Genomic DNA, 12,546 nt, shown 5'->3' on the forward strand with positions numbered 1-12,546 from the left:
TTCCAAAGGTGAACGTTTCCCTGGAAGCTTCTGGTAAAATCTCTGTTTTGAAGGAAATTAAGTCCCAGTGGCAGAGAATGGTGTGAGTGAACGGCTCACAGGCACATCTTTAGAAGAAATAGTTCAACAGATAGTTAAAATCACATTTAGTTTGTGCTTTCCTTGTTATTTATCACATCACAGATGTTACCCCATATCATCATTGTCTTGCATTTGCTTCCAGATTGTTTTTGAGGACAATGGATAGTTTTTGTCCTGGGGTTAATCCCTGTGAGCACCAGCACGGGCTGCTACAATCTGGTGTTTCTGTATGTGGGTTTTGGGAGCTTCCAACCAGCTCTTCATCATCTCTTTGATGTTTGACAGACAATATGTAATGGTAACAATATCTCAAGTGGCACAGAGTCAGAATTGTGAGCAACAAATCATTTCTTCCTCAGGGAGTGAAAAGTTGTTTGTCTGTCCTGGTTCTCCATATGATCATGAGGAGAAGTTCATAATGAAATTCCCTTTTTTTTTAGCAGGGTGTGAAAAAAGTCACTGAATTTTGTTTTAAAAAGGATGTATTTTGAAGATATCCAGAGCTGCTTTTCCAGTGAATTGGAATTTAGGCCTGGCACCACTGACTGTTCCCTGTTCTTCTGGCAGATGGTTTCCATTGAAATTTTGTCTCCCCCTCTCCTGAGGCTGGAATTGACACCGTTGCCACTGAAGTGGAGAACAGGAGTTGACAGCACAGGTTCAGACATGTCACTAAAAGCCTTTTAAGACATATTCTTTACATTAACCCACAAAAATCAATGCAGGCCCTCTCAGTGCAATGGCATCTGAAATTATGTGGATCTAATATACCATAATCATTATGTACATTATCACAGGCAGATTCCATATTATTTTTTATTGCATTATTGGCATTTCATTTTCATGGACACACCAGAGTGAGTCAAAGATTGTGATAAATCTCACATGTCAGGTCTGATCCTACAAGGGGGTGCACAGTTTAAACTCCTGGCAGAGTTGATATGAAATTCCCCTGCATTTTTAACAGAGCAGGGTCCTTCTCAACTGCTTCAGAATGGCTCTGGAGAGCTGTGAGCAGGGGAATTGACCTTACAGTGGTCTTGGAGGTTCAGCAGAGGAAATCTCTTCATCTGTCTCTTCTGGCAGAAATCTTTCCTGGTTGGTGAGACTGCAGAGAGTTGTTTATTGAGAGTAAATAACCATAAAATACCACACAGCTGCCAGCAGTTGCTCACTTTTGCTTAATCAGTAGCTGTGGGAAGGGCATCCCAACCCAGAGTGAGGCTCAAAGTTACCTTTTCACCATCAGCAGAGAGGGAATTGGATTTTACCTTATCAATATGGGATCATGTTACATTTTCAGTATCAAGAATATGTATTTAGAGTCACACTAATGTCTAATTTCTGAATATCTGCTCTCTGTTACTAATAGAGAGAAATGGGTTTGCGTTTTCATTCTGCTTTAATAAAATACCAGTATTGAACAAGTTCATTTTCCACAGATGGAGGAGTGTGAAGTGTAAAATGTTTGGTGACTGTATCAATCATGTCCTGCCTGGAGAAACTCTCCCAGTTCCTGATTTTATATCCTTGTGCTCTATTCCAGCCCATGGACCAGGCTTCTCTTAAAAACAGCGACGTTCTCATCCTGACAGGGCTGACCCAGATCCCCACTGCCAACCCCGATGGAATGGTGGGAGAGTTCTGCAGCAACCTGGGTAGGTCACTGAGAGAAATCTCCTGCCTGCTTTATCATCTTATTCATGGCTTTGGGTGGGAAATAATTCTGAGATTCCTGGAATTGAATAAGTTGTCCAGCTATAGCTCCTGGCATAAAACTACCTGTTTAGATTTTACGATGTGCTCCTGATGTCATTAATACAGTAAGTGCTTGGAGAGACACAAGTTGTACCTAAAATGTTTTGGAATGGAACAGGTATAAAGAGATTTAATAATCTGCTTCTCCTGGTTTGCTAAGTATGTCACTTGGCTGCCAACAGGCGATGGGGATACTGTTCCCAGCTGAAATATTACTATTTCCTTCCTGTGTATCAGCCAGAGTAAAATCTTTATATACTTTTTGTATGACTTTCAGTTTTGGAAACAAGCACATCTGCTTCCCTTCTTACACCTGACTTTTAAATATATCAAAAGCAAACAGCACAATCTCTGTTTAAAAAAAAAAAAAGTCAAGATATATTTATAGACCCCCAGATATATAAAACCTAATCAGACGCTTTCACAGCTGGAAAAGCTGATAATTGCAAAGCTGTGATATCAGTGTGAATGGCAGCATTTTCCAGCCTGTTTGGAATGTCACATCCAGTGCTGTTCTCTCCTTTTCTCCCCTTCCCCCTGCTCAGTTCCTCTGTGCTCTCATCCTTTCATCAAACCACTTTTCCATGTCTGTCCTGCTCTATGTTCCCTGTTCTTCTATCAGAGATCTTCCCTTTATTTTAAATTCACTACTTTTATAAGTAAAACCAAAAAGCTTGTGATAGAAGGATCCTGTCAAAGGTTACCTAAACTAAATCAGACTACATTCCTGATCTGGTGGAATGAGACCCTTCCCATGTCAAGGGGTTGGAACTGGATGATCCCTAAGTCCCTTCCAAGCCAACCCACTCAGTGATCCTAAATATCAATTAATAGAGCTCATTTTGGATTTTATAAGAATGATAATTATGGGTTTTACTGAAGATCCTCTCTGCCAGCATCCTGGCTCCAACAGGGACTGTATGCAGATGCCTGAAGAACAGCAGAAGAGCAGGGTGGGATTCTGGGATACTTTGCTCTCATGATCTTTAACTATTTTTATTTCAGTAATTTCCTGAATTAGATGTGTTTGTGTAGTTAATGATGCCCAGTGGTTTTGTTCAACCTCCCCTTGAAGCTGTGTTAACACTTGTGACTTCCTTTCCTAAATGTGTGTTTTACATGTGTGTGTGTATTTCACCTGCCTTTGCATTGTTTTTAAACACTGTGAATTTTGTTACCCTGTGAGCTGCCACAGATCAGCTCTGGTGACCTTGTTTTGGTAAATCCAGATGTGCTGCCCTTCTCTGTCCCTCCTGGACCTTCACGTGGGTCACTGTCCCTCTGACAGCCAGTGGCACAATCCCCTCCTATCACACTGAGTAAACAAGAATGAGACTGTTAATTCAAATGCAGTTAAATTAAAATGCATTTAAAATTAAAGTCTGAGAGCTGTAGTTGGGCCAAAGCAGAATCCAGAAGTTGACTGTGTATAAATAAACGTGTTACATGTGTCAGTGCCCGTGGCTGTTTGTCTGCATAACCTGTTCTGGTTTACAGAAATATTCTGAACTATTTTCAGGGGTTTGCAGGTCCTCAAGCCAGTTTCTGTCTTGAATGAGATAAACTCAGAGAAATGAGAAAAATCATTATAGACCAAAGGAAGATACATGCTTAAAACAATGCCACTGTAAGAATTTGGAATTTGAGTGGTACTTGCCAAAAAAACAGCAATCGGAAGAAATGAAATATTTCTGTATTAATGCAGTTTAGGGCTGTCTTTTACATGATACCAGCTGTATTTATCTACCCAACATCAGGAAAACAGAGTATCAGTTTTCTTTCAAATATGTAAAAAAGTCCAAAAGCAATGGGTTACTAGGAAAAGCAATTGAGTAGGCAGGCTGAGCACAGTAGTTTTCATCTGTGTTTTCTCACTTCCGAAATGTTCAAGGGAGTGCACAAGCAGCTCAGAATACTCAAGGTAAAAACTCTGAAGCAGACCAAAATTCACCAAAAGCGGGTATGAGGAGTTACCAGCATGCTTGTGAAGGAAGGATGTGAAGCACAGAAATGGAAGTGTGAAAATTCCACCTCGATCTCTGTTTTCATCCCAGCGTGTGGAGCTGCAGCCCTGATCCCCAGGATTCCCAAGGCACACACAATTTCCTCCCCACACTCTGTCCCACCCCCAGCTTCCTCTCAGTTTACCCCAAGCCCCGTTTTTCCCTGCTCAGCTCTGCAGCACCAGCACTCTGCAGCTCAAGGAGAGCGGTTTTATTTCCACATTGCCTTGGGCACGAGCAGCAAAGCTGCCAGTCTGTCTCTGGGGACAGTTGGTGATATTTTGTGTGAGAGTGAGGCTGTGTGTGTTTATAGAGAGCAGAAAAGAGCACAGTTTGCTTTTTAGGTGCCAACTCGACCTTGTGGCAGCAGCTATTGGGAAAGTAAGGATCTCTTTGTGAGTTGTAAATTGAACAACTTGTTATGGAGCTGCTGAAGGAGACTAAATTTGAAATGCCAAGATTATTATACAGCTTTTATCAGGAGAGAGCATCCATCAGTCACCAAGATAAATTGGGCTTTAAACAACTTTCAGATAGATGTGTCCTCTTACTGACAACTCTGAAAAGTTGTTTTAGTGCTGCAGAGAGCCAGACTGGACCTGCTGTTTGTGTGGAAAGCAATATTCTTGGAACGGTTTTCACCCCTGTTTTGCAGAAGCTGGGAGGTGATTCTTATCCCTTCGTGGATCCCTGGCCTGGTGGGCACCTGGCTGGAATCATTCTCCACTCCCAGGCTTGTGATTTTATATCCATTATTGCTCACCAGCTCTGCAGTTTGCTGGGGACAGAAACTCAAGCTGACATCTCCTTCAAGACTTTACCCTCTCTTATTTCTTCTGTGGTCCCAGGAATCTTGAATTTATGCCTGTTTTCAGCAGAAAAGGCTTGAGGTTTCCAGGGAACCAGCGGCTGTGGAGAAAGGAGAACTGGGAAATCAGGCTGCATTGGGTTTGGCATGGCCAGGTTTTGGTAGTATGGGGCTACAGGGCTGGTTTCTGTGAGGGGTTTCCAGACGTTTCCCCCATCCCAGCTGGCTCCAGGATGGACCCACTGCTGGCCAAGGCCAAGCCCATCAGAGGTGGCAGCACTTGTGGGATATCAGAGTGGAGAGGGGGAAGGAAGTTACTGTGCAGCCAGGGAAGAGGAGAGTGAGGGTAAGTGTGGAACAGCCCTGCAGCCCCCCAGGGCAGTGAGGAAGAAGAGGCAGGAGCTGCTCCAGGCACCAAAGCTGAGATTCCCAGCCCAGGGAGAGGCAGCTGCAGCCCATGGGGGCCCACAGGGCTGCAGAAATCCACCTGGAGACCCCACACTGGAGCAGGGGAATGCCTGAAGAGGCTGTGACCCCACACTGGAACAGTGTCCTGGCCAGGCCTGTACCCTGTGCAGAGAGGTGAAATATAAAGTGATTTCCACAAGTCAAATGCATTTTGTCCATGAAGATAATTAATCGTTAATCTCTCCCTGGTTTTAACACTCCCCACAAGGTTTTTGTCACATTTTCCCCCCTGCCCAGCTGAGTGATAGAGCAGCTTTGGTGGGCACCCAGCCTCCAGCCAGGGTCAAAGCACCACAGAGGAATGGAACTCATGTTTTTTTGTGGCCTGACACGTTCTTTAACCTCTATTCTGCATCCCATCCCTGGCCTGTGCACCATTCCTGCTGCAGTGGGTGTAGATACGTTCCTCTGCAGAATTTTTGGGTGTCTGATATCTCCATGTAAATTCAGGTCCTGGAGCCAGAGCCTCAACTTCCACCTCCAGATGGCTTTGAAAATGTTGTTCTTAACCTCCTCATTGGTTCTCTTCACATCCTGTTTGCAGCTGGGGTAGTTTAGATTTGCCTGAGTGAGTGGGATAATGTCACACATTGCTGGGATGTTTGGGAACATCTCGAGCTCTGGGCAAATGTGAAACTATTGCTGCTCATCTCCACAAATATTTGGGTGGTATAGTTTGTATATGGCCTGGAGAAATTAATCCACTACCCTGCAGTTGCATTATAAGTGATAAACAAGGGGCCTTTGATCAGCAGTTGTTGATAGCACCGTGTCAGAGGCACTGACTGCTACAAGGAGTAAAACAACTACAAATGCATGTGAAAAATCCTGCTAGGCTGTGCATCTCAATGAACTCCATAAAACTTAAATGTTCAGCCAGAAAAATCTTCCTTGAGGAAGATTCTGCCCCATCAGGGGTGAAAATACCCTTAAAGTGCTAAATCCATACCCCAATAAAGCTCAGCAAGAAGTTGAAGACAAGGAAGTGATTTAGGGGGATGCAATATTTGTATTTTCAGGCTCTTCCACAGCTTTCTGTGGAATGCTTGGTGCATGATGTTATTGCTGCTGCACTGCAGTTAACAGCAGTGGATGGTTTCACCCCACGACCACAGGTGAAATTGCTCACTGAGCTGAACGAAGTATTTCTGCTTTCCCAGAAGGTGCAGTATTTTTGTAATTCATTCTGCCAAAAAGAACACGATGTTTGCTCTGCTTGCTTTTGCTGTTGTGCTCAGATCTGTCTCAATTACAGAGTAAAGCTGTATTTCCTTTTTGTTCTCATTTTTATCTAGTCTCATGCTGTCTGTAAGTTTTAAATTGTTCTTGTTATACAGAAAGGACAAAAATATTTAGAGTTTTTGAAAAGGACAAACATTCCATCACCCATTTCTGGCTCTGAGGACTGTTTGAAATAACCACACCTTCGGCTTTTCATCTGAAATCCAAGCACTGAACAGTTCCCCATGTGCAGTGCTTTTGGCTGACACTTGGGAGCTGTTGTCCTTCCCTGCTGGAAGCAGCTGAGAGGTGGAGCAGGGTTTATTTTGATGGTGAGGTGGTTTGTGTCACTCCTTCATCCTCCTGTGCCAGTGCACGGCTGCCCTCTCCTGTCAGGAGTTTTCCATGTGCTCAGGCTGTCATGTGCCCCCAGCCAAATCCAGAATCACTCCACTGAGCCTGGAGAAGGAGAAAATAAATGTATGTAATGGTCAGAGGTTTTCTTCCCAACTCATGTGCGTAATGTGTTGTGCTAATTCATACAAAAGCTGCTTTTCATATAATATTTGGATGAAAGGAATTTATTGGAAGTTGAAATACGAAGGCAGTGAATTGATTTATCTCGTTGTCTCTCCCCTAGCGATGACTGTCCGGAATGGAGGCAATGTCCTGGTTCCCTGTTACCCCTCTGGAGTGATCTACGACCTGCTGGAGTGCCTCTATCAGTACATTGACTCTGCAGGGCTCTCCAACGTCCCCTTTTACTTCATCTCACCTGTTGCCAACAGCTCCCTGGAGTTCTCCCAGATCTTTGCTGAGTGGTAGGTGTGCCAGGGCAGCACCCTCAGCTGTGGGAAGAGGCCTGGTGCAGGTTATCTCTACCTGACAGATTCTAAAATACACCTGGTTAGGATTGTGAACACGTTCCTGGAGTCACAAGGGTGCGTGTGTGTGTGTATATATATATTCTATCATTAGGGAAGGATCATTTCCTATAGAATGTGCAAACTCAATCTCTGTTTTTTGGTGCTTACTCTAATGAGTAAATTATGTTCCTCACTTGAGTGAGTTTTAGCTGTGCTTGTTTGCAAGTAGTAGCCCCCCAGATTCTACTGTGATGTCCCTGGCTAAGCAAAATAGAGTTTTCAGTCTTAATTTTGCTGAGCCATGGCAAGAAAAGGCCAAGAGTGTCCTGGGCTGCATGAGGCAGGGCAGAGCCAGCAGGTCAGGAGAGGAGATCCTGCTCTGCTCAGCACTGCTGAAGCCTCATGGACAGTGTTCCATGCAGTTCTGCTCTCCTCAGTACCAGAGGGATGTGGGATTTCTGGAATGAGGCCAACACAGGGCCATGGAGATGAGAGGAGGTTGAGGGAGCTGGGGCTCTCCAGCCTGGAGAGCAGAAGGCTCAGGGGGATCTTATTGTGTAGAAACCACTGACAGGAAGTAATGAGAGTGAGGGCTCAGTCCCTTCAGCAGGGCCCACTGGCAGAACAAATTAAAACACGTGAAATTCCATCAGGGCAGGGCATTTAAACTGCCAGAGGGCAGGGTTAGATGGGATATTGGGAAGAAAATCTTCCCTAGGAGGATGGCGGCCCCTGGCACAGGTTGCCCAGAGAAGCTGTGGCTGTTCCTCTCCTGGAAGTGTCCAAGACCAGGCTGGATGGAGCTTTCAGTAGCCTGAGATGGTGGAAGGTGTCCCTGCCCATGGCAAGGGGTTGGAACTGGATGATCTTTCAGATCCCTTCCAACCCAAACCATTTCATGATTCTGTGATTCTGTGAAACACTGCAGCCTCTATGCTGAGAGGTTATGGAGAGTTTGCTATGGAGACATCAAAATCCAACTGGACAAAGTCCTGGATGATCTGCTCTGCTGAGAGTGTTTGAGCAGAGCTTGGACTTGGTGATCTCAGGAGGTCTCTCCCAACCTCAACCGTTTTGTGATTCTGAGCCCTGGAAAGGAGAACCAACCCCTTGGAACTCTTCCAGATTCTTACCAATGGAGACATGCTCTAGGGTATTAAATACAATAAGGTAGTTCTTCTCTTCTTCCTCTCCTGATTTTAGAGTTCAGGAAAGAAAAGACAGGTCCTGGAAATCTTGTGGGAATTGATCCCTCAGGAGAATTGTAAAGATGATTGAAATCTGGTGGATTTACATGGAAATGGAGGCAAAGGTTGAACATCTGTAAAACAGAGGTTTGGGGTCAGAACTGTGATTGATATTCAGGGATTCCAGCCTTTAATTCTGCCCCTTACTCAGCTGAAGGAAATGCCTTGCTCTTAGTATCCCTTAGACTTTATCAAAATTAGTTTGACCCAGGCTCATTTCTTTTTAATAAAGTGCAAGTGTGAGCCAGGCAGTGTTTCCCAGAAAAGCCACCAGGACAGTGTCACTGCAGATCATTGTCACATCACCCAGACCTCTGACAAACAGCTTTTTTTAGCTGCTGTAATAGGATGAATCAGGAGTCTGGGTAGAGCTCATCAACAGCTCTCAATATCTGTTTTAAAGATGAGTGATTGATGGAAAATGCCAGGTCACAGTGAGCCTTGGGCCGTGGGGAGAGGCAGTTTACCAATAATGAAATGCACAGGGGAATTAGATTAGAATGAGCAAAAGGACCAAGTCACTGCCGAGAAGTGGGATGAGGCAAGTGGGATTTTTCTGCTGACAGATTATTTGGCTTTGCAAAAGCTGCTGAGATCTGGATGGGGAACCATTGTGGATGGGTTACAGATTTGTTTTAAGCAGCAGGAGCTCTGTTCCAGCGTGTACAGAATTACCTTCAGCTGCCTTGCACCTTCTTTGTGTGATCCTGCTGTGACTGTGTCCTGTAGGCGTGGGTCCTCCAACCTGAAACTCTGGCAGCAACAGGATAAATTGATGATTTTGCACCTGGTGTCTCAGATCTAAACCAGTTTTCTCCAACAGTGTGACGGTAGATGGCAGCAGATGCTGCAGGATATGCTGCACCTCTAACTCTGGCTGCTTTCCTTCTCTTTTAAAGGTTGTGTCATAACAAACAAACAAAGGTGTATCTTCCAGAACCTCCTTTTCCCCACGCTGAGGTGAGTTACCATGGTCTTGTTCACTTGTTGGATCACAGTCCACACAGTGTAGCTGTCATTTTTCTGATGAACCCTTCTACAGCTATTTAAGTTTTGTTTAATTTTTTTTGAAAGTGTTTTTTTTCTCCTTTGCTTTCTGTGATGAATTTGGGAGCATGGGGGAGGAATGAGTAGTGATGGTGTTTCCTAAACTCTAAAATTACCCTGTTTATTCCATCCTATCACTTGCACAGGCTGGCCTGGAAATCTGGTGTGGGATGTTTGCTCTTATCAACTACAACCACAAGCATTCCCTTTGTCCAAGCAGTTTATTTCCAAGGCTGTGAAACTAAGAGCTTGTTATCAGAGACAGCTTAGTCATGCCAGCTCCTTCCTCCCTCACTGAAGCGGGCACCATGACTGCTGCAGGAGGAATGATATCTTGAAAGAGAGATTTTTATATCAAAATTTAAAGTTTGAGACACTGAGTGCTGTCTGTGGCAATTTTAAATGAAATTACTTGAGCATTGTAATGAAGCAAAGAGGAATGAGGGTCCTAAATTTGGAGGATTGCCCTGCAACAAAATAATAATTTTAGGGAAGCTTTAGCCAAGCAGACATTAAATATAACTGATGCCTTCAGAGTTACCTGAATAGAAGGACAGGAAATTCTCCCCTGGGAACGGGTGGTTTTCCCACTGAAGTAAACCAGAGGCAGGCTAGGAAAGGAAGAAACAGGACTGAGAATTTTAGCTAAATCCTGCTCCTGTGAGCCACTGAACCTCTTGGGACATGCAAAAACCTGGCTGTTTCAGTTGCTGTGGTCCAGACTGTTTGATGAGATGTGCAGAGTGGCCATGGCAGGTTTAAGAGCACAGAAATTCAGTGCTTTTACTGGCACTGGGTGTTTTTTCCTCCGAGATATCTCATCCAGGGACTTGTTCTGGAAATTGCCATTACCTATCATATCTATCATCTGTAGGTGCTTCAAAGGCATTGTTGGAAGTAGGATCTGACCAGGAGCCCTCACTCTTTCCAGATGCTTGAATGTGTTGCAAGGAGAATGTGCAGTGAATTATGTATAATCTGTTACCAAGAATAATGTGGACTGCAGGGCAAGCCACCTGTTCACCACTTATTTTATTACCAAAAGATTAATTCCCACTGATAAATCAACTCCAAATTCTCTGATTATGAGGCTCTGCAGCCTTGCTGTGGCTGTGCTTTCTGTCTAGCCCTCCATCTCTGCTTTCTGGGATGTCCTTGTGGATCCACAGTGTCATTGGATTCACTGACAGCCCATATTCTGATTTCCCGTATTCACTGGAACTAGCAGATTTAAGTGAAAACCCATGCAAAAATGAGAAGCCAAACATGTCAAAGACTGGATTAATTAACCCATCTTATACAATGGGTCTTTGTGTTTACAGAGTGATAACTCTATCCTCTAATTCCTGGGACATTTTGTATTCTCTGGGGAGCCTGTTGATTGCGAGATTTTGCTAAATTGTTGGAACAGCTCTGCAAGAACTGCTCTGTGCTTCATGTGTAGATCAGGGTAATTACGTAGGAAAGGCCTCCCAGCAGTGGATCCCAGCTCAGCTTCCCTGCACAGAGGGAGGAATGTGTCTGTTCCAGGTGCAGGATGGAACATCCCGTGGGATGTCCGTGCCAGGGCCCCAGCGCTCAGCACGTACCTTGGGTCCCTTGTTAAATCTCCAAAATCTCACACCCGACACTGTATTTCACTCACACAGTGTGAAACATCCAGAAAACCTCTTCCCAGCACAATCCTGGGCCTCCACAACCCCCCTCCCCAGTCAGGAGCTTTGCTTACTGGCACTTCAGGGGATTTTTAATGAGTATCTGAAGCAGACAGTGAATGATGGTTTCTATCGGAGAGGTTGTTAGTGGAGAATTGCTTGGCTTTTTTCAAAGTAATGCTAGGCTTGTGCAATGTAACCTGTGCTGAAATTGCCCATCATGAAAAGATGTGCTTAACTGCTCAGTTGTTGGAGGAAAATAGGGAATTACTCAGACATGCCTCTTACTTCTTAGGAAGCATTAATAACATGCCTGGCATGATACATCAGAGAGGGACAGGCCAGGAAATAAGCTTCTAATTATCCACAGAGCAAGCCCAGCCCAGCATGCTGCTGGTCCTGAAATTTGATGTTCCTGTTAGTTGTATAAACAGCAAGATTTAAAAACAAAGAAGGCAAAAATTCCCCAAATCCTCGATGTTGTCCCTTGCAGCAATGAGTTCCAGCATTGCCTGATGTGTAGTAGAACAGAATAATTCCTTCCTTTAATCAGCTGTGATTGTATTTGGCATTTCACTTAACTATGCCTTTATTATTGTCACAAGGGGGTAAATAAAAGCATTTTCATTGTCTCTACAATTACTGTTTTTATTTCTCCTCACTCTCTACACTCAGTTGTTTGAAGCTTTTGCATTCTCTCTGCATGGAAATTTTTGTTTTATGATTTATGTTGCGTGTTTTGAACTCATTCCTTGTTCTGCTCTGCTGAATAAAACCAGACACATGTTCAGCTCTGCAGAGAACCTAAAACATTTCTCCCTCCTTGTTTAATTCCACTTTAATGGAGCAGTAGATGTTCGTCTTACCTCTTCCTACACAGTCCTGGCATAGTTCTTGTGGTGGCAGTTTGCTTCCTAACATCCACTCTGAGGGAAGAGGGAATACTTTCCCTCAGTTAGGAGCCAGGAATGTGAGCTGAAGTGCTTCAGATTTGTAGGGATGGATTTGAACATCAGTTCCTGATAAAGTTAATAAAAATGGAGTGTCCAGGTTCCTCTTGAAGTCTCTCCTGCAGCTTTTTAGTGGTGCACTGACTAAAAGAGCTTCTTGTTAAAGGTGTTTCTGAGGGAAGAGCTGCTCTGACTGCACAGTCAAAAACTGGAGATCCCAAATATTTGTCAGTACAGGCTGGTGGCTTTCACTGCCAAGCCCCTGTGTCCATTTTATCCAAGGATCAACTGTCTAAACAGGCTCAGACTGAAGCTCCACAGTGCCTTGCTGAAATACTGTGGAGCACAAACCAGTAATTTGTTTCACTTAGATTTGTTATTCTGGTGTCCCAGAACCAATGTGTGGTGTCTTACCAAATTCCTATGGGAATATCCCATCCCA

General features: G+C 44.2%; 1 protein-coding gene across 3 annotated transcripts in view; it reads left to right on the top strand.

Moving 5' to 3' along the window:
- Positions 1 to 12,546, top strand: part of INTS9 (integrator complex subunit 9) — a 59,510-nt gene that overhangs the window by 23,592 nt on the left and 23,372 nt on the right. For all 3 annotated transcript variants that reach the window (XR_013339767.1, XM_031504478.2, XM_021541328.2), the window contains exons 9-11: positions 1,628 to 1,739; positions 6,980 to 7,160; positions 9,352 to 9,412. Coding sequence is in view for 2 of the 3 variants with exons in the window: in XM_031504478.2 (XP_031360338.1) it covers positions 1,628 to 1,739; positions 6,980 to 7,160; positions 9,352 to 9,412 (354 nt within the window). In the remaining variant the exon portion in view is untranslated. The remainder of the gene's footprint in view (positions 1 to 1,627; positions 1,740 to 6,979; positions 7,161 to 9,351; positions 9,413 to 12,546) is intronic.

Source organism: Lonchura striata, chromosome 3, assembly GCF_046129695.1.
Source record: "Lonchura striata isolate bLonStr1 chromosome 3, bLonStr1.mat, whole genome shotgun sequence".
Lineage (NCBI taxonomy): Eukaryota > Metazoa > Chordata > Aves > Passeriformes > Estrildidae > Lonchura > Lonchura striata.